This window comes from Oryza brachyantha, chromosome 7 (assembly GCF_000231095.2).
Source record: "Oryza brachyantha chromosome 7, ObraRS2, whole genome shotgun sequence".
Taxonomy (NCBI): Eukaryota; Viridiplantae; Streptophyta; class Magnoliopsida; order Poales; family Poaceae; genus Oryza; species Oryza brachyantha.
This window is the reverse complement of record NC_023169.2, coordinates 16,413,744-16,434,024: the sequence shown is the minus strand read 5'-3', so window position 1 is coordinate 16,434,024 and position 20,281 is coordinate 16,413,744. Positions and strand designations below refer to the sequence as shown.

At 43.0% G+C, this 20,281-nt stretch overlaps 4 protein-coding genes across 6 annotated transcripts; 1 reads left to right on the top strand and 3 right to left on the bottom strand.

Moving 5' to 3' along the window:
- Positions 1 to 800: 800 nt before the first annotated feature.
- On the bottom strand, positions 801 to 2,672 carry LOC102715955. The gene has a single exon (XM_006657908.3). It carries the CDS (start codon positions 2,186 to 2,188, stop codon positions 1,073 to 1,075), a length of 1,116 nt encoding a protein of 371 aa, XP_006657971.2. The 5' UTR covers positions 2,189 to 2,672; the 3' UTR covers positions 801 to 1,072.
- A 3,379-nt stretch (positions 2,673 to 6,051) lies between these two features.
- Positions 6,052 to 9,902, top strand: LOC102715678 (ADP-ribosylation factor-related protein 1-like). 2 transcript variants are annotated; one of them, XM_006657907.3, is made up of 7 exons: positions 6,052 to 6,197; positions 6,790 to 6,944; positions 7,371 to 7,511; positions 7,618 to 7,726; positions 7,850 to 7,911; positions 9,084 to 9,187; positions 9,405 to 9,902. In XM_006657907.3, exons 2-7 carry the CDS (start codon positions 6,852 to 6,854, stop codon positions 9,505 to 9,507), a joined length of 612 nt encoding a protein of 203 aa, XP_006657970.1. In that variant the 5' UTR covers positions 6,052 to 6,197; positions 6,790 to 6,851; the 3' UTR covers positions 9,508 to 9,902. The 2 variants fall into 2 exon arrangements, with proteins under 2 accessions (XP_006657970.1, XP_040381706.1); XM_040525772.1 differs by lacking the exon at positions 6,052 to 6,197 and adding an exon at positions 6,463 to 6,480.
- A 394-nt stretch (positions 9,903 to 10,296) lies between these two features.
- On the bottom strand, positions 10,297 to 15,199 carry LOC102712834 (AP-4 complex subunit mu). Its single transcript, XM_006658763.3, has 13 exons — positions 14,981 to 15,199; positions 14,769 to 14,863; positions 13,869 to 14,072; positions 13,534 to 13,650; positions 13,285 to 13,413; positions 12,779 to 12,905; positions 12,231 to 12,334; positions 12,041 to 12,145; positions 11,855 to 11,949; positions 11,660 to 11,747; positions 11,457 to 11,517; positions 11,313 to 11,386; positions 10,297 to 10,723 (listed from the first exon to the last, which is right to left on the bottom strand). Exons 1-13 carry the CDS (start codon positions 15,036 to 15,038, stop codon positions 10,625 to 10,627), a joined length of 1,356 nt encoding a protein of 451 aa, XP_006658826.1. The 5' UTR covers positions 15,039 to 15,199; the 3' UTR covers positions 10,297 to 10,624.
- Positions 15,200 to 16,664: 1,465 nt separating this feature from the next.
- Positions 16,665 to 19,897, bottom strand: LOC102712557 (translation initiation factor IF-2-like). 2 transcript variants are annotated; one of them, XM_040526150.1, is made up of 2 exons: positions 18,177 to 19,897; positions 16,665 to 16,982 (listed from the first exon to the last, which is right to left on the bottom strand). In XM_040526150.1, the coding sequence occupies exon 1, from the start codon at positions 19,823 to 19,825 to the stop codon at positions 18,578 to 18,580; it is 1,248 nt and encodes a 415-aa protein (XP_040382084.1). In that variant the 5' UTR covers positions 19,826 to 19,897; the 3' UTR covers positions 16,665 to 16,982; positions 18,177 to 18,577. The 2 variants fall into 2 exon arrangements, with proteins under 2 accessions (XP_040382084.1, XP_040382085.1); XM_040526151.1 differs by having other exon boundaries at positions 18,186 to 19,897.
- Positions 19,898 to 20,281: the final 384 nt, after the last annotated feature.

The following is a 20,281-nucleotide window of genomic DNA, read 5'->3' as shown; positions in this document are numbered from 1 at the left end:
TTTACCATTCTTGATAAAGTAACGAGAGGTATCATTTTTTGTCTAGTGTAAAATTTAGCACCTCTAGTTATTTTATATCTCGGGCTATCAAAGTTGACTGTAAGTTTTAGTACTAGATATATTTTTTAAGGATGATAAAATTGCTCTCGGGTACTTTTCAAGGATGTTAAAAAAGTGTCCAAATAACAAATGTGGTAGTTAATAGTGTGTACAATTCAATTATATTTATTGTTTTTATTTCTACTTATAATGTTAAAAAATCTAAACTTACATATATGTTAAGTGCTATATTATGCATTTAATTTTCTCCCCTTTTTCAGTTTTTTAATAGCCTTTATATAACATACAGATGTATCCTTGAGGTTGGCAAAAATCCTCCACCAGTTCGATCCATGCACTCTATATAAGGTCACCTCTCACAATAGAGATCTCACAATAGAGATAATGTACTATCTCTAAGAATTTCAAAAGATAACTTCTTTAATGGTTTAGCTCTTAGCAAATAACTTATAGTATAAATGACTCTACAATTCATTATCACTTGACATTAAAATATGTGCAAAAAAATATCTGTTGATTAAGAGATAGCTTTTATCTTTTCTCTGTTAAAAAATTATATAGTATATTTTATAGATAGCTTATAGATAACCATTGGAGGTGGACTAATATTACCTCTGTCCTAAATATAAACAATTTTGGCTATGCGTTTGTATAGCAAAACATAAGTATTATACGATAGATATCATCATTCTTTCTTGTATTTGATGTTCAGCTATTTTATATAATATATATATTTATGTTTTCATCAGTACCATCAGATGATAACAAAGATCACTAAAATAATGCTTTTGGGCTTTTGGCCAAGAACCTACTCTAAAATGTATTGTTTGGATACATGAAAATATTTGATCCAGCAATTATTCAATCTTTGCGTAACTTTTTTGTTTCATTTACAGTATATAAACATTCCGCCAAAGAACCAAATGTGTTAATCAGCGCACTGCAGTTCGTTGTTTTGCTTGTTTTGAGCCCAGGGTGATCTGTTACCTGTGTCTTGTTTCTCACTACTTGATCAAGCATTCATGAGCTCCCACCATTGATGCACGGCGACGCCGTGATCACGCAGCCGACCGTACAGCGCCAGACACTCCCAATAGGGGCGGCGCGCCGAGCTGCTCTCGTCGGCGCCGGCGCTGGCGGCATCGCAGTCCAGGAAGAGCTCGTCGACACGTCGGACGGCGGCGCGCTTGCGCAGGATCTCCTCCACCGCCTCGGCGCCGGCCTTCACCACCACGTAGTCCTCCTCCCTCACGTTCCCTTCCAGCCACTCGGCGATCCCCTTCGCCGCCTCGTGCGCGCTCGCGGTGGCGGCGACGTTTAGGCGCACGATGTCGAACTCGTGCTTCCCTCTCGGGTAGTGCTTCTTGAACCACGACGCGGCGCCGGTGCTGGCGCCGGTGCGAGAGGGAGTCACGTCGATGAATGTCCGTCGGCGGTATCCGTCCAGCGAGTCTCCGGTCAGCTCCGGGAGGTACCTCAGCCGCAGCCGACGGATGATTCGCCGGTGATGCTTCTGCGGCGGCTCGAGGAGCACGGCCTCGAGTCCGGCCAGGGCGTCCTTCTTGCTCGCCGGCAACGCGAGGAGCTTCCGGTGAGGCCCCACCGGCGCGGTCACGGCGGCGGCCGTGGACCCACCGGTCTTCTCCACAGCGAAGGCGATGGCCGCCTCCGACCTGTGCGCGAACACTGCCTTGTAGTTGTAAGTCTGCTGCAACGTCGACTCCGACGTGGCGAAACCGGCGGCAACACCACCGGCCTTGAGGACGCGGTTGACAAGGCTGAGCCAAACCGCATCGCCGTCGAAGAGGACAACGTCAACAGACCCGTCGGCGACCTCTCGGAGCTGACGGGGACCGACAGCGGCGACGTGGTGCCGCTCGAGAAACGGGGCCCACGACCCGGCGTCGCCAACGAACACCGCGCGGCCGCTGTGGCGCAGGTAACCACGGTCACTTAGCTCGGCGAGTAGCACCGGCAGGTAGAGCTCCCCGCCGTCGCCCACCGTGGGAGTCGGCGAGAGCGCCAACCTGAGCGACGCGAGTGAGAGCATAACGACGGCAAGGAGCATTGCCCGTGCCACCAGCCGAAGGAGCCTGCCATCCCTCGCTGCTTTCTTCATCATTGCCATTGATCCCACAACAAAGATCGCCAAGAAGAGGATCAAACCGAGCAGATTAAGCTGAACGGAGAAGATGATCGAGAGAGGAAGGAGAGGCGTCGTCAGCGAGATTAGCGGGTGCAGAAGCGGGCAGCGGTGTGGTTGCCACCCACTAGGTCCACGCGTGCGCTCCGCGAGCCAAGGCACAGCAGCATCAGCTCCGCCGCGCGGCGGAAATCCATCTTCGCTGGCTCGCCGGCGCCAATGTCTCCAACGATGTCGTCAATTGATCAGGGTCTCATCACACAAGGATTGCAAGGATTGCAACAATGCACAAGAAATCAACGATCCAAACAGCCAGGTGCTTAGGTACTATCACTCTCGCTCTCCTTTTGCTTGATCTCACGAAAAAGATTTGATCTTTGAGCTCCAATAAGATGTGAGAAAGGAGAGGAAAGATTAACGCTCGGTGAGATGGCTCTTGTTGGGTGTTGCTTACAAGTCTAGAGCGCCGCGAGGATTGGCTCAAGGTAAGCTTAGCTAAGCTATTTTTGAGGTGTTTTCCGTGAACGGTGACCCACCAAGCGTTCTGCAGCTAGAATTAATCCTCTCAAAGCCAAATCTATCTGCTACATGTATCAATCATGCAGGAGCAGAAGCTCCAAAACAATGTACTCCCTCCGATTTTTTTAATTGACGCATTTGACTTTTAAATTTATTTTTATCCATTCGTCTTATTTAAAATTTTTATTTAAATATACAAAATTATAAATTATATTTAAAGTTATTTTATAATAAATCAAATCATAACAAAATAATCAATAATTATATAAATTTTTTAAATAAGGTGAAATTAAACATAAATCCAAAAGTCAACGTCGTCGATTAAATCAATCGGAGGGAGTAGTATCTGATTAAAACAATCGTAGGGAGTAGTACCTGATGCATTGAGCATGGCAATATGTTGTATACTTGGGCTGCACAATATACATCTGATATTGAAGTATTCATTCAGAACTACCAAAGAACAGCACAAGCTCGAGGGCGGGGCGAGCAAAGGTGTTAAGCACACGCGGTGATGATATAATTTTAGCAAGGTGGGGGAAAATCACAGCGTAAGCCAGCACCCAGCAGAGAACGTACTGCTACATGCAAATACTCCCCCTATTTCGTAATGTAAGATATTTGATTTTTTTCTCAATGTTTAACTATTTATCTTATTCAAAAAATTATGGAAATATCATTTATTTTGCTTGTGACTTACTTTATTATCAAAAGATCTTTAAGCACGATTTGTCATTTTTTATATTTGCACTAAATTTTTAAATAAGACGAATAGTCAAACGTTGCAACCAAAAAACTCAAACATCTTACATTATGAAACGGAGGTAGTACTTGAATAGTATAATAATATTTCTGGAATCCCCTGAGTTCACTATTTCAACTGATTAAATATGGTAAAGTCAAAATCCTGAAATTCCATGTCCATATTTCAAACTTACAAGAACAGTCATGCACTCATTGGCACTAACTCGCACACATCGTCCTATTTTGATTTAAGGATCATATGATCTCCTTCCTCAACAAAAATGGTATCAGTTTCCCTCGTACTTTGGATCTGCCATCACAAAGTGGTACGCGATGACCAATACAAATATGAAAATACCCAGGAAATTGGCAAAGAAACCCAGGTCTTGATCGTCAAACATCTGCAACAAAGGTAGAAAAAGCATATACTGGTCACACACTCAGGATCTGAAGACATAATCAACAAAATTAACCAACTTCGCAACAGTAAATGGACCGATTGTCACTGCTGACTTGCTATTAGAGCATACGCCAAGACATTATAAATGCATAGTTTCAGAAAAAAGAGACCATTAAACGATACAGTACAAGGTATCAAGGCAATTCTTTAGACAAAGTTACCAATACAAGATGTCCCTACGCTCCTGTTTCTAAGCTGTCAAGCAAACACATCCTAAACAAACTAATTCCACAATAACTGGTAGGGAGTGGGCTTGACTGCAATAATTTATTTGATATGTTATGATAGACCATCTCATATTCAAAATACAATTTTAATGCAGATACGTAGTAGTAGTAGCAAGGAGATGGGAAGGGTGCTTGCTGCAATTCAGCTATGGAGTAGTGCAGGAGAGCAGCTAAAAGAACAGCCCTAACAGCAGGCAAGCTCAACAGTTAACACAGTGCCAATCAACCTATGCCAGTGTGCCAGTGTGCCACTTGGGCATAATAGGAAACGAAATAATTCAGAGTAAGGAGTCCGGACTACTAATATTGAGGAAATTCCAAATAATATGAAAAAGCTAACCAGTTCCTAACAACATGCCACGGCTTTATAAGCATCTTTTTTCTTCTTTTTTTTTTGCCGGGAAGGCCAGAAGATGGCCACCCAATTTCATTAAGAAAAGAATTCACAAGGCTTTATAAGCATCTTATAAGCAATGGCATCTCCTGCAATAACCAGTAGTAGAACATGCATGGCTCACATATTTTCAAATCTTTCTGATACTGCTTTACTATGTCCTAATTTCCCAGGTCAAATTCAGCTACACAAGCTAGTCCAATTAACGTGATAACTCAACCTAGGCATACCAGAGCAGTGAAAGGGGAAGCTGAATAGGTGGATCTGGGATTTGCGGGGCGGAGATCATATGAAGATATGACTAAAATGTAAAAAATACAAACTAAAAACAAGAAATTATGGATTCGCTGTCGCAGTGCGTTCTAACAATCCACATCAGAGTTCGGAGAACTGCATCACACAAGATCTTGTCTCAGGACGTGAAAAAGAAAAACGATCCAGACTCCCATCTGAGTGCCCCCCTCCCCCCCCCCCTAAACTGGCATGCTAAACCCCCGCCGCCGGCGCGCATCCCTCCACCGATCGAACGCAAGAAAAGCATAAATCTACCGGAGCACAAGGAAACCAAGCAGGTACAGTACAGCGGAGATGAAACTAACGGAGCAAGAATTCTTCGTGCGAACAGATCGGGCTCGACAGGGCCAGAAAATCAAAGGGACAGAGACGGAGAGAGAGTCACCTTCGCGGCCGCCTCAAAGTCGCGCTCGCCTCCCTCGACCCCGAGCCGCCGTCGCAGGGTGTAGAGAGAAAGAGAGAGGGACAAGTCTCGACGAAGAAGACGACCACGAGGAAGACGTGGGCTGGAGTTGGCCCTTTTTACGGTTCTGCCATCGGAGGGAGATTGGGCTGTACTGGGCCGAACTCCCATGGGCCGGCCGCTGCTGAGTATGGCCCACGCCACTTGGTTGGGCCCACATGTCATTGACAATGTCAACGGGCCAAGTCGTCATCATCAGAAAGGAAAAGTTACGGTTGCCGACTCCGAGGGCTGTGTGGGGATTTTTTCCTAGCTACAGCTTTTCTCAGAAGCTGCTTCTGCCAGAAACTGTCTCAAATGGTCCACAACTTTTAAAAATTTGTAGTTATAGATTCTAGAAAATGAACTAAGAATACAGAATCTGGAGAAGGTGGGTTTAGGAGCTTTTCTAGATTCTCATAAGTTGGCTACTAAGCAGCAGCTTCTCAGAATCTAAAGCTCCCCAAACAGCCCCAGTCATTCAGTGGTTTACGCACTAGAGCCAGTACTCACTGACATCGGGACCCACTTTCTGCAAAAAGACATGGTCCCACCTGTCAGCGGGCGATTCCAGCCAAATTGCCCGGGCGCGGTACGGTCAAATGGACCCAGCTGCGGCGCTGCCCGAATCAGCGTCCTGTGCCTGCACGCCCTCACTGACACGTGGGCCCGGCACAGTTGGGCCCCACACGTCAGCCTTACGCTGCGTTGACCGGGTCCTCCCCCATTTGCGATTTCTCCCCTTTCGAGGGGGCGATTGGTATAAAGCCCTCCTCGCGTGGTCGGGCGCGCCGAGACGACGAGGCGAACGCACGCCACGGCAACCGACGCCGCCGCCTCGCCTCCACCGACGACGAGGAGGGAACGAAGCGAGACGCCATCGTCCGTCGCCCCGCGACGCGTTACTTCTTCCGGTGAGGGATCCAGATCTTCCCACGTCGTTAGTCCCTTTCTTCTTCCGCGCATGGTTTTTTTTTTTTCACTCGATTTGGCTCCCCTCGGATTTGACGCGCTCCCCCCCCCCCCCCCCCCCTCGCGGCTGTTTCGTTGCTGGTGTCGTCTTCCGCCGGATAATTCGCTCTTCGCTGTGAATTGGTTGAGCTGCGCGATGTGATAGTACGGAGTGTTGGCGGTTTGAGGGTTCGCCTTGTGATCTGGGTTTATGGAGCTATGAATCCAGTTGGGGTCCCGAACGAGGTTGGAATCCTTCCCTTCTTGGGAGGGGGGTTGGTGGATCATGTCCATTCGATTTCGGTTTGGATGAATTTGTATCGCTCCACCCGATTTGAGCTCATGGAAATGGCAGGATGGGGGGATTGGAGAGTGCGATGTTGTGGTTGTGCCTGGATAGTCATTGGCAAGCCTAAACCCTCGTATAGTCGTATTATCATGTGATTAATTGTTTAGCTGATAACATTTGCTATGGCTGGCTCTTCTGCATTTAGTTCGTTAGGTTTGGTAATCATACAAGGAAGATGTATGATATGAGAATAATTTTTTTTTCAGGACGTACTGCGTTGACAGTGATCATTAGTAGAGCTGATAGTTGAGAGGAAAATCCTACAGCGATGTTCTCCTTGATGTATGGTCTATGGCAGCATGTCTTCAGCAAGACAGAGTTCCATGTACTTATCCTTGGAGTTCACAAGGCTGGGAAGACGGTAATCCTCCTGAAACTTATATTTACGTTAATTTTTATGCTAGCATCCTCCTATCCGTTTCCGAGCATTGCATTTACTTACTCCCCTGAATACAATTATCAACGTGGCTGGTAGGCTGGCTGTTCAGTATCTGCAAGCATAAAAAATGCCAATCGTAGATTATGCTCCTCATTTCCTGCGTGTTCAAGGAAAAAAAGATTATGCCTTGCTATTAGGCTGAATGCTCTCAACACAATGGACAATCTCTAATAGTGCTCATGCACAAGCACAATCAGCTTCTATGCTATTATCTTGTTTTACTCCTGTCCTGTGTGCTACCATAAGGTTTAGTTCATCACTTTGTCTTGCATTTTCTGAAAATTAAAAAATCTTGTATTTTTGTGTACAGTTATACCAGAACTTGACATTTTAAAATTGACTATGCAGACCTTGCTAGAAAAGGTGAAGTCAATCTATTTGAAAGGGGAGGGCCTTCCACATGATCGTATTGTTCCAACAGTTGGGCTTAATATTGGACGAATTGAAGATGCCAATGTAAAACTTGTCTTCTGGGATCTGGGAGGTCAGGTATGGTTTCTGGTGTAGAGTAATAGGCCAATATTTTCTAATTAGTAATCTGTTCATTGAAACCTATGCGTTTTCAGTATTCTAACAGAGTAACATATTTTGATAGCCTGGCCTACGAACAATCTGGGAGAAATATTATGAAGAGGCGCATGCTGTAATATATGTTATTGACTCTGCTGCTGCATCATCATTTGAAGATGCGAAATCTGCTCTGGGTAAGTTGGATCCATTTTGACTTTGCTGTTAACTGTGCGGTGTGTTACAATAAACAGTAAATTAGGACTGTCAAATTAGTTTTGTTCAGTGAACTATATGATAACTTTCCATTTTTATTGCAGAGAAAGTTCTTGATCACGAGGATCTGCAAGGGGCGCCACTACTCATATTTGCAAACAAGCAGGTTGGGGTTTACCTTCCACTTATCTAAAACTATCTTTATGTGCTATAATAAGTTGCCTGCACTCACTTGGTTGAAAACTTCAATTACATGGATGAACATTGCCATTTCATGGGAAAACTAGTTACCATGGACAGTAGACAGCAAACTAAACTACATTGCACTTCATTAGTAGAGATGGCAACAGGGACCCGCGACCTGAGACCCGATAGGTATTTACTCTATTAGGGTATGGGTATGAGCTAAATATATTACCCGTGAGTAAGTAATTGGGAAAATACTTTCACCCGATGGGTACGCGGGGTATGAAAACGTTCTTATGATCCCCATACCCGTTTACCCATGGTAATAAATACCCGTAAGTTTAAATGCATATCATGGCCTAATATCATATTAGTCTAGTCTAATTAACCAAAATCATAGGTATTTAAACCATCCATACGTTTTCCGCCACACTATATGAATGTGTGATGCCCTAAGTATCTAGCGTCTATGCATATACTATATGGAAAATATGATATTTAGATTGTTTTGAACTTTTGTGGGTATATGGGTAACCTGATGAGTAAGGTTTACCCAAACAGGTATGGGTATGGAGAAATTTTCTTACCCATGACAGGTATGGGTATTTTAATGGTACACAATTTTACTAGTGGGTATGGGTATGGGTATGGGATAGCAATGCCTGATGGGTATTTACCCATTGTCATCCCTATTCATTAGTACTTTTTTTGGAGGACTTGATTTCAGACGCACAACAATGTGAGAAACAGGACATGGACACGAGTCGTGTGTGTTTTTGGTAACTGAACTTCTTGAGATTGCTTACTCTGTGGCATACTCAATGTTGATTAAACACTTTCAAAAGTTTATCTGTTCTTCTCATTCTTAGTTTTGGCACTCAACTCCTAAAAGGTGATGCAGATAAAAGTTGAAGATAAAGAACTACTCCCTCCCATTCTTTTTTTGTTTGACGTTGGTTGGTTCAATTTTGAACTAACCAACGTCATATATTTGCACATGGAGGGAGTATTTAGTTATTTATTTTATAGCTCTCTTTCAGCTCATTTCATAATTAGCAATATTATTATGCCCCTATATAAGCTTTCATGCTTTTCTTCTAAAAAATATAGATGCTTTCTCATGTTTGGAGGCTTTTCTGCACCTGCCAACAGGAGTTACCAGCAGCTGTGACAGAGGAAGAATTGGCCAGTCGTCTTCACCTTAAAGAGTTAGACGAGAGGCCATATATGTTCCAGGCTGGATCCGCCTATGATGGGTGAGTAAAGCAAACCCCTGTAATCCACAGACGTATGCGCTTAACATTGAAGCATGCATGCTAAGATGTTCGATCAGGCACCACTATCACTCTTCTTTTGTCCAAATTTGCACCAGTACTACGCAAATTTCTTGAGGATGCCATTAAACTTGCCACTCGAATGACTTCTTGATTAGTACACACGGGGTGCATGTGTTTGACAGTTCTGTTGATGCAGGACGGGAATCAAAGCTGGTATTGACTGGTTAGTGGAAGAAATGGAAAGGAGTAAACGCACTGAAGTGCTGAGGGCGCGTACAGAAACAGCTGAGAAGATTTAACACCATGAGCCAGACCCGTCAAATGTGATTTTCAGAAGCACAAAGGCGTTCGAGGAAATGAGGAATGATGATTCCTAATAATCTCGTGAATATGCACATTGGCATCCTGTCATGATCAATGGAAGCTCATCCTCCAGGCTACCCCAGAAGAAAAATGTCTTGGTTGTGAGGTTCTTGCAGGCTTCAGCTGTACACTTGGTTAGTAAGTCTGCTGTTGTAATGGCAGAGGTGGCTATTCCTTGGTTTATTTTCTCCTAGGCTGATAGCACATATGAATACACCTAAAGTCATGCTTTCTTTATGTTGAAACGAGACATTGTAGAGCACATCTTTGTACATCTATCAAGTTCGTCCGAAAGCAAAAGAAAAAAAAAACACCCTCCCGACTTCAATAAGGAGAAAAAAAGTGCTTTTGTACTGAACACTCATTTCATCATTCATTTGGACTTATAGTGCAATAATTGCAACTTGCAAGGTATGGCAGGACGTGGCAACGACTTCCAAGCGGTTCTGCTATATTAACGTGCTACCTTATTATTCTCTGCCAATCAGCCACTGCGTTTGTGTTCATTAGTAATGAATTCTTGTGGGGGTGATTGTTATTGACATATTTACAAATAAAAAATAATTTATAAATAAAACTTTTGTATATGTATTTTTAACGATCTGGCAAAAAAAAACCCTCAAAATCAACTCCATATTTAAAATTGAAATTTTAAAATTTGGCATATAAGCATAAACAAAAGTGAAAAGAGGTAGGTGAAAACTGAAAAGTAAAAAGGCATATAATGAGAGACTGCAAAGAATTATTCTTGTATGATGGAAAACTGACTAGAACGGTCACATACATGTAGCATCATAAACGTGATGAACAAGAGCTTCCTTTCATTTTCATAGCATACAAAATATGACCACATGTATCTTCTGCATATTGGAAACCAACAAAAAAAGAATGGCCCTAGATAAGCATTAACTGCAGAACAAGATTTCTGTTCGGGATTCCTATAAAGTTTACAATACATGACACTCTCTGTCCAGGCTTTAAGTCCCTCGAAGATAATTGCACAAGGAACAGGAAAAAGTTGACCACGAGGAGCAGTATACAAGCATTGTGACCTCATAGACGAGCCACATATGAGTTAGCCTGCGTTACATATCTCACCCATCTATAGGGGTTGTATGCCTTCGATTTCTTTGCTATCTGAAGATATCTAACCTGCAGGGAACAAAATGGACCAGTTCGTTGTCATTGGTGTGCATCCAAGACATTCTGCACGTGAAAACATTTGATACTAGCTACATGCAACTAATAGCTGTTCAAGACGGGAACATATCCTATGCACAGTTTGCACACAAGGCTTTCCGTGCATACTTTATGCAAACCAACTAATAAGTGTAGCTGAAAATTCTAGAAACAAATTTACATATACTTTTGACAAGACTATGCCTACCTACAAAGTATCATCTTCAAATTCATTATACATAGAGGGCAACAAAAAAGATAGAATTCTGACATATTTATACTGTTAAAACTGTCAGATTTTTTTTTGTTATGACTAAAATATAATAAATCTGAAGAAGAGACTGTATAAATAGGTTTAGTGGTATTGGAAGTATGTGTACAATTTTTTCTAGAATTTTTGGTGACGTTTATACATGGGAAGTTTGTGTGCACAGGATCTGTTCCTCTTCAACACATGGAGTAGTACAATAGCTAATCAAGAATCTCATGTGTTCTTTTTATCTGAGAAAATCCCAGGGTGATTGACGCATTACAGGTGGTATACTTGAGCAGATGGCCTTACCTGCAACTTTGAAGTATTGTACATCGGTATAGTGAAATTCATGTTTACTGGTCCAGCTTCCTTTGTGAGATTTCCTGCATTCCAGAAGAAGCATGCCACAAGTTATATAACAGGGATGTTATTTGGAGCATAGTAGAATTATACCATGTGACTCCTGGGAAAATGTGAGCTTTGCCCGAAGGGTGTGCTCAGAACCACCAACAATCTGTGCAAAGTTAAGATTGTTCAGGAATGCACAGCAAACTAGTTAGGAGTAATAAACAACAAGCAGGATGTGCTTATAATAGAGTTCAAACATGTAAGGGATAATACAGGAAAGAAACCAAAGAACATTTATTGATGCTTGCCTTCTTTAGATTCCACTCAATTCTCCTAGACCCTTCTTTAAAATCAGTAGTCTGTCCAACAGCTCCAGCTTCCAACTCAAAACTTGCCCTGCAAAGTAATCCATGATGTAACCCTTTAGCTAATAGTAACAAGTACAACACTTAGAATTACAATTCCAAACATGAAAGGAACCAAATAAAAAACCCATAGTTCACCTCATTGTGTAAGAAGGCACTGGCATCTGTACTATAATTGTGTTAGCTGTGACATTTGCAGAGAAGTCTGCCCGTATTTTCAACAGAACTTCAGCCTGGGTAAACATACCAAGATCTTGAGTTCAAACTCATGAAAATTGAAAATTAATTTTATCGGCACTTAATAACACTACAAACATGCCATACCCTAGATGGTCCGGCTTCTTCAATCAGTGCAGTCACACGGAAAGGGGGTTTAAATTCTTGAGTAATCCGGTAGTTCATTACAGCAAATTCTCCATCCGGTGGTATCTAGTAAATGGTAAGAACAAATATCATATTGGTGATATCCGCAGCAAAATAACAAAAAGAAATGAAAGATTATATCAGTACTTACTAAATGTAGAGTTCTGTCAATGTCAAAACTGTCCAGATGTACTGACTCATGGAAGTTGCAATCATCAAGAATGACTGTTCCTCCTCCAGAAGAACTTCTGTAATCTGGATCAAGCATTCGCAATGTTTTGTCCGATTAGTAATATATATACCATGTAAAAAAAATACAGAGATAATATGTGCATCCAATTTTTTATGACTGAAACAGACAATACATGAAGTTCATGTTGTTAAAAAGAGAGCAGGGCAGTAAACACTAAAATTTCAGTAAAGGAAAAAAAATCAACAGCAAGATGTTTAAAATGAAAATAAGTGAATTAAGATGTAGCAACATTTAGATGTGTGCATTGAATAACTCATCAGATGCCAAGTTTCACGATAAGTGTCACCGTGACTAGTTTTGAATGTTATGCACAAAATACAGGATCAAGAACGATGCAGAAATACAGATGAATGGCATATCATGTTTTTTAATACAACCATAAGTTGTGAAAATAGCACTCCATTTTCCCAAGTAAGCTGACAAAGGAAGATATACCAGGATCATACCATATGTAGAAGAGCCAGTTCTTCCAATGCTCAAATCCTCATTTAGAGCCAGTCGGATTTCTGGATTTCCACTAAGGTAACTTTTCATTTGGATGGTTCCATCAATCTCAGATGTAAGTATGTAGCCCTGCAGAATGAACAGAAGCGCACAGAAGCATTGGTTATACACTACACCAATACGATTAGCGAAACATGGCCATAATAACTACAGAAGAATAAAGAATATAACAAGATGCTTCCTTTTTCAGTTGTTGATGCTGGATTTTGACACAGGCAGCAGTTCTAACACTAAGCATGGTATTAGAGACACTAAGTATGGTATTAGAAACTAAAATTCCAATCTGCATGATTCCTTAAAGTAATTAGTAAACCCCCAAATTGAAGTACTTAAGCATAGTCACCATATACAAACACAAATAAGGAAGGTGAGAAGAATAGCAAAAACAGCTTGAAAGGTTCATTGAAGACAAAAATAGAATAGCAGCATGGCACATATCAACACTTACACTTGAACTGAATGTCACACTTATTCTTTCAATGATGTCAACAAAAATTTCCTCCCTCTTCTTCCCACCAGGTTCTGTAGCAACAACGGATTTTGTAACAGCTGTGCCAGGCATACGCTTAGTTCCTTGCTGCAAAAAACACAGAAGTCCAATCAGACCATGACATTGACAATACAGCATGGAAACTTACACAACCGGTCAAGTAGCCCAAAATTTATATTGTTATGTAACAATAACCAGGAGAGTTACCATGAACATAGCAGCAGGACCAAGTGGAGGCAGCCGTCCAGCATCAATCATTATTGGCTCATTGAATATGTACGACTTCAGAACCTCAGTAGAAGTTGTTTGTGGGTATCCAAAGTCCTAAATTACACAGTTCAATCCATAAATATTGGCATATAATGCTACCAAAAGATGATGATGATTGTTCACAAAAACAGATGAACCGTACTAGTCACTTCAAAACCATACTACTTTCCTGATAAGCACACACTAAACTTTGCTAATGACCAAGACCAAAAAGACCAGGTCATAAAAGGTTGGAATTGATATCATCTGAAGAAATAGTGCAGAGCACTTACAATGACTTCATCGAGCAATTCATACACCAAAATGAAATTCTTCCGCAATGAATCTTCATTTAGAATGCCAAGGTAATCTTTTGTAACACGTGCAATTCTTTGCAGAAGCTCCAAAAGAAGTGACGGAGAGACATTAACCATTGTGGTTACCACAAAAAATAGTCCCGCGACTTTCACATGGATATAATTAACTCCATCAACATTCTGCCATCACAAAATGAAAAGGCATGCCTGAGATCAAGTGGGAGAGTGAGGCATCAATAAACATAAGGAGGAGGATCGCCATGTAGATGACCCATCTACCCTGATATGTATTCAATTTAATCCAGGACAAAGGCATTCTATAGGTTAATAACTATAGGGCTCTGAAATGTAGCCATGTAGGCATCACAGACAAGTAGCATGAACCAACTGCAACTCTGCAAGTTGTAACACCGCTCACAATCCCTAGAACTACTATGCAAGACAAGAACCGAAGTTCCACCTCTTAAGGAGTTTGGTTACCACTAATACTCAATAGTTTCAGTGCTACTGGAATAAATTGCACAAGTACAAAACCATGTAATCTCAGTTCATTCGAAGCTTATGTTCTAGGTTTGCACTTGACCAATCACACATTAACAAAGCTAAATTATCCATTACCAAATGGCAGCACAACGGTCTGACGTCAAACGAATAAAAAATGAAGGACATAGCAATCCCAAACACCACTGTACTTTACTAAGTGATTCATCCCAACTGCTAAGCTAATGCCAAATTTTGATGAAATCACATTCCCAACTACCGAAAACTTAGACTAGTAAAAAAAAACTCACAATCACCGCAAAAAACAGCAAAATTTCCACCATGATTTATCATGAACTGTGAACAAGGGAACGAGAGAATGACACAGATACATACGAAGACCGGCGGCGCCTCCTCGGCCTCGTCGTCGTTCCAGAACTTGACCTTCCGGAAGAAGATCTCGGCGCTGCCCTTGGGCACCTCCCCGCGATCTGCATCACCACCGCACACCCAAAATCCCCCAACCAGATCACACCTAAACAACCGCGTGCCCAAAAAAAAAAAACACCATGCTACTAGATCGGACGGGGGCGGGATCCAGATCTTACAGTCGCGGAAGACGATGTGGTCGCCGCGCTGCGACAGAACGAAGAACTGCGAGATCATCTGATCTGCCCCCCTCTCTCAACGCACCTCGCGCACGCGTGTGGCCGCCCCTTGGCTGTGAGTCACGTAACCGCCGCGGCGACGACGAGCAGAGGGGAGCACCCAAGCGAGGAGGAAGCGCGAGGCGGAGGTGAGTGGGAAGGAAGAAGACGACCGACGATGCCCAGGTGGGACGATGACGTGTCGGTGGAGGAGTCCGCGACGCCCTTGGGACTTTTTTATTTCAAATAATTTAATAAATAATTTTATTTCTGAACGCTAAATAAAATATTTTCACCGTGTAAATCTTTTGTTCACGCCAGTACTGGTGTGTAAGTCTGTCATGCCAAACACCCTGCGTGGCAGCGTTGTCTCGCTACGTCAGCGTTAGCCCACTGGCTTTCTGCGTCTGGTTGATGAGGAGATCAAAGTCGTAGATGTGTGATCTGACGGCTCATATTAGTCCCAATTACTCAAGATCCGAGCCCTATTTAGGGGGTGTTTAGATTGAGAAAATTTTTAGAAGAAATATCACGTCAAATATTTGACCGGATGTCGGAAGGGGTTTTCGGACACGAATGAAAAAACGAATTTCTCGGCTAACCTAGAAACCGCGAGACGAATCTTTTGAGCCTAATTAATCCGTCATTAGCACATGTGGTTACTGTAGCACTTATGGCTAATCATGTACTAATTAGGCTTAAAATATTCGTCTCAAGATTTCTTTCGTAATTGTGCAATTAGTTTTTGGTTCATCTATATTTAATGCTTTATTTAGGTGTCCAACAAAAATTCGATATGATGTTTTTGGAAAAAAAAAATTGGGAACTAAACCAGGCCTTAACGTAGCTCCGGCTTGTATAGTAAATTTGGTTGGGGATACAGAGGAGAAAAAGTTAAATGATGGAGTTTTGATGGAAATTTACATTTTGAGTACTCAACTCTCGTTCGGTAAGAAATTAGAAATTGGTGGAGAGTTTACCTTAGTATTAGATTTTAAGTGACAATGAATAACTTAAATTTATCTACACAATGTAAACGAAATAAAAAAGTTAATAGCCTAATCCATCTCAATCTTATTCCCTTCTAAAACTTGCCCAACCAAATAATCCCTGGATCCTAGATATTTAGAACTTGGCATTCCTAACTTCAACTATCATCTTGGAACTGGATAAGTGGGTATTCCTAACTCCAGCAATCATCTAGAGCTATGATTACATTGGTTACATCTGGATGAATCATTTGGTTCTAAATTTAAATGAAATATGAGATATAAATCACATTGATTTAATCTGTAAACTCCAAATCAAAAGTGATCTAGGATTAGAACGGTGCCAAACAAGGCCTCAGTCAGCGCGTTAAATAATCACAGCTGAAAAATGCTACGCATGGCATTGCACGGAGCAGCGCGTCACGGTGAGCCAGAGACTAACATTCACCAAGGATAGCAGGTGCACTGTAGCTCACAATTTCAGCACAATATGACCATTTCAACCACAAGGCACACATGCAAGATAGCATTACAGATTTGGAGGGGCTGCTGCTACGAAGCTTCAGCGATGTGGAGCATAAACCCGCACAAGGCCACAGTATGACAATATCAGCACCAAAAGATGGATCAAACTAATGGTCACAAAGAGACTGAAATTCAGACCAGTTACTGGAACCTGGTAATGGTATAAATTGGCGAAGTAACATAAACATAGTCAGTAGCATTATTGTCGTCTTCATTGCTCATGACGGCAACAGGATGCGAACACATGTCTATAGGCCGTACTTATTTTCAGCTGTGATCCACGGCCTAGCTAGGCCGTAACAATATAGAAAAGACAGGTATGGATTACAAGCTACCGATATCCAATAAACCAGGCCATGCCAATTCTGTTATTCAGCTGCTTTGGTAAGTAGTCAAGGTAATCAACCGATGTTGCAAAATACAGAGCACTTTGGTGATGATCTAGACATCTGGAACAAAAGAACATAAACCATCAGTTTAAATTCACACATGTTCTACTGAACAGAACGGCAAAATAAACATATAGTACATGCAATTTTGGGATATGAAGTTGTGAACACTACGTATAAAACGAAGAGAGACTCCATTGCCATTTTTTTAATAAAGAGATACCAGTTACTACCAAGCATGCACTATAAGTCACGGCTGTATTGAACAATGTGCAGAGTTTCATCTTCAGCATTTCACTTGACTAAGATAAGGAATATTTGCATAATGAACTCTTCGTACTCGTGAAAGGCAATTGTTGGAACCCAGTACACGGTACATGCTACAACGGGAGGTACAAGAGTAGCATCCTTAATTCAGCATAACATATGCTACAGAATTACTTCAATGTATTTATGCCAGTTTCTCGCTTATTCCAGTTAACCTGTAAATTGAACTTTTCTATATTGTATCAAACTTGTTGGGTGCATAAAAAAATACAACTTGCTGTAACATGTTATTTTGTAAATATTCAATGAGCTCATCAACTGCGTGAACTCCACTGGCAAAGCAGGCAAGCAAACTCAATAACGTGTCTAGAGAACAAAAGCTGTAGGCCCACTGAGTTTAAAATTCATGACCAACGAGTAATGAACCATGCACTAACACCAGTGACCACCAGATAACCACAACATGCCCACTTCTATTATTACAGTGTTTTGGCTATTGCCAATTGTGTGCTCTATTAACACAAGTGCAATTCATGACTTTCTTGCATGACCAGGGTATTGTTCATATATGCTTCATTGTGGGAAGAAAAAAAGAAAGAAAGAGTAAACCCACATGTATTCAACGTATCTGGTGCAATCTCTAAATGAAGAGTAAAATCCCATGCATAGAAGTTTGATATTTTCTATAAACAGGTAATAAAATGGAATGTTGACCAGATTAATGGGTACAACCTACAGTAGGATGATCATAACAGCTATACAAGGCAGATGATTTATTGAATACAGATCATCATTCAATAAATTATTCAACAGTATTCATGTCAGCAACCAGCAGATTAAAAGCATTACACACTAATAATTTGTGCAGTACTCCTAAAGAGTCCAAATTCAGTCAGGCACTCAACCTACAAGTCATCACATAAATAAAACATGTCTTCTAAATAGGAAAGAGCTTTATATAAATAAAGAACAACTTTTAAACTTAACTTGTCTCACCAACTTTCTGTACCAGTGCTCCATGAGAACTCAGTTGAATGATAAACTCCACTTGAAGCCTTGCTGATCATCCATGTGCGCATGTGGAGTGCATTATTTCCTTCGCCAGTAAACTCCAGTTCATTTGCAGATGATAAATACTACACATCTCCCAACTATTTTGGGGATAATCTACGGTCTACAAACTAGTAAAGACTAAAGAGTACAGATGGTACAAGACATCACCAGCTAACTACAGACTCAGGATGCATTTCCAAGGAACATGAGAGTAGTGTGAGACATGGTGACAATAAAAGCAAAGCGACAGCAAAGGATCGGTCTATGCAGGGATTCCTTGAACCAGGTTACCATACACCACTTCTTTGGAATGCCTACACCAACCACAACAATAACTAAAATAACCGTCTAGCATTGTCATCGTCCCTCAAGAATGGCAGATGCTGCAAATTCCCCAGTATAGCATCTGTTGCATCAACATCCAAATCAAAACCAATTTCCTCATCCGCACCAAAATGCATCATGCTGCTGCCATCAGGTGCCGTTGCCACCTCATTTATGTTAATTCCTCTTGCACCTACTGTAGATCCACCATCTGCAAGACCATTCCACGATTCTGGCCCCAGCAACGATGGCTCAATGCCACTTTCTACACCTCCAGAAGCATTCTTCTTGGAGCCACCACCAACCTTCTTGCGGGCTGTTGTCTTCTTGATCCTACCTCTAGAAGGCCCAACCCCAGCACCGCTGCCGGCGCTCTTATCTGCCTGCTGTGTGTTCGATGGCGTTGAATTGACATGAATATTCCCACCATTATCCTCAACATTTTGCTTGTTAACATTACCATCGCCAACAGGTGCTTGCTGTGGAGATGCCGAATTCCATGGATACATGGGGCAAAACGGCTTCCAGTTGGTGCTCACATCAGCTTCCTTAGGGAATCCCATCGGGTAGAATCCCCAGGCGCAGTAGTACATGTCGGTGCCCGGCACAATAGGCGGCGCGGACGGGATCTCGGTGGCCACGAACGCCCGCCTGCAGCCGGCGCCTGGACACCTGAGGGCGCGCCCCATCAGAGCACGCTGGTACTGGTACACATGACAGCAGTACGGACACGCCGTCCAGAACGCATCAGCCGCGGCGGCCGAGGCGTCGCCGCCGGAAGCAGGAGTAGGGGCAGGGGCAGGGGCAGGGGCAGGGGCAGGGGCGGGGGCGGGGGCGGGGGCGGGAGCGGGAGCGGGAGCGGGAGCGGGAGTAGGAGTAGGAGCGGGATTAGCCGAGGAGTCGGAGAGGTGGGCGAAGGCTTCCTGTACGCAGCGGAGGGCGGCCTCAGCACCGGGGCGGGGGTTGGTGGAGAGGAGGTCGGTGAGGCGGCAGTAGGACCGCTTGGCGTCGGCGGGGTCGGGGTTGGGCTGGAGCTGGAGCACCGCGATGGGATCGGGGCGGCCGGAGGGGAGCAGGCGCTGCGACGCGAGGAGGACGTCGGCCACGGCGAGGAGCTCGTCGCCGCCCGGGAGGAGGGGCGATGCGTCCACCGCGCGCTCGGCCAGCCGCTTGCAGCCGACCAGGTCGCGCGCCGCGAGCAGCTTCCCGGCGATCTCCAGCCACCGGGCCGGGTCGCCGCGGCCGCCGGAGAAATCCATCTCGCGCTCGCCTCGCCTGGGTGTGCGATGCGAGGGGAGAATCGCCGCAGCAACGGCAGCAGCTGGTGCTTGACTGCTTTATGTGGGGCTCACCTGTCAGCCTGCTTTATTGTGTAGCTGGATTTGCGCGATTAGAACAGTTGCAATACTAGGCTATAAGTCAGCTATAAGCATATTTTAAAGAGACAAGAAAGGAGAGAAGAAATGTGGACTACTAATTCGTAGTCAGCTGCACACAAACTTCAAGACAAAATCTATATATGATATGTGGGACCATGTATTGATACTTTGTAGGTAACCATTGTATAAATTGTCTATTAGATTGACTATAGATTAATTGAACCTTATAGTTGGCTATACTGTAGATTAATTGAAGCTCGTAGCGGCGTGGGTAATTAGTTAATTACAGTTACACGCTACTATTACCACGCTACTATTACCAGTAAATCTCGACAG

Excerpts from the sequence above, each read along its gene's own strand:
- LOC102715955 (XM_006657908.3), bottom strand. The coding sequence starts at position 2,188 with ATGGCAATGATGAAGAAAGCAGCGAGGGATGGCAGGCTCCTTCGGCTG.
- LOC102712557 (XM_040526150.1), bottom strand. The coding sequence starts at position 19,825 with ATGGATTTCTCCGGCGGCCGCGGCGACCCGGCCCGGTGGCTGGAGATC.
- LOC102715678 (XM_006657907.3), top strand. The coding sequence starts at position 6,852 with ATGTTCTCCTTGATGTATGGTCTATGGCAGCATGTCTTCAGCAAGACA. Across the intron at positions 7,512-7,617 it reads TCTGGGATCTGGGAGGTCAG|CCTGGCCTACGAACAATCTG; the intron begins GTATGGTTTCTG and ends ATATTTTGATAG. Across the intron at positions 7,912-9,083 it reads TCATATTTGCAAACAAGCAG|GAGTTACCAGCAGCTGTGAC; the intron begins GTTGGGGTTTAC and ends ACCTGCCAACAG.
- LOC102712834 (XM_006658763.3), bottom strand. The coding sequence starts at position 15,038 with ATGATCTCGCAGTTCTTCGTTCTGTCGCAGCGCGGCGACCACATCGTC. Across the intron at positions 11,748-11,854 it reads GTGCCTTCTTACACAATGAG|GGCAAGTTTTGAGTTGGAAG; the intron begins GTGAACTATGGG and ends ATTACTTTGCAG. Across the intron at positions 11,518-11,659 it reads TTGAGTGGAATCTAAAGAAG|ATTGTTGGTGGTTCTGAGCA; the intron begins GCAAGCATCAAT and ends AACTTTGCACAG.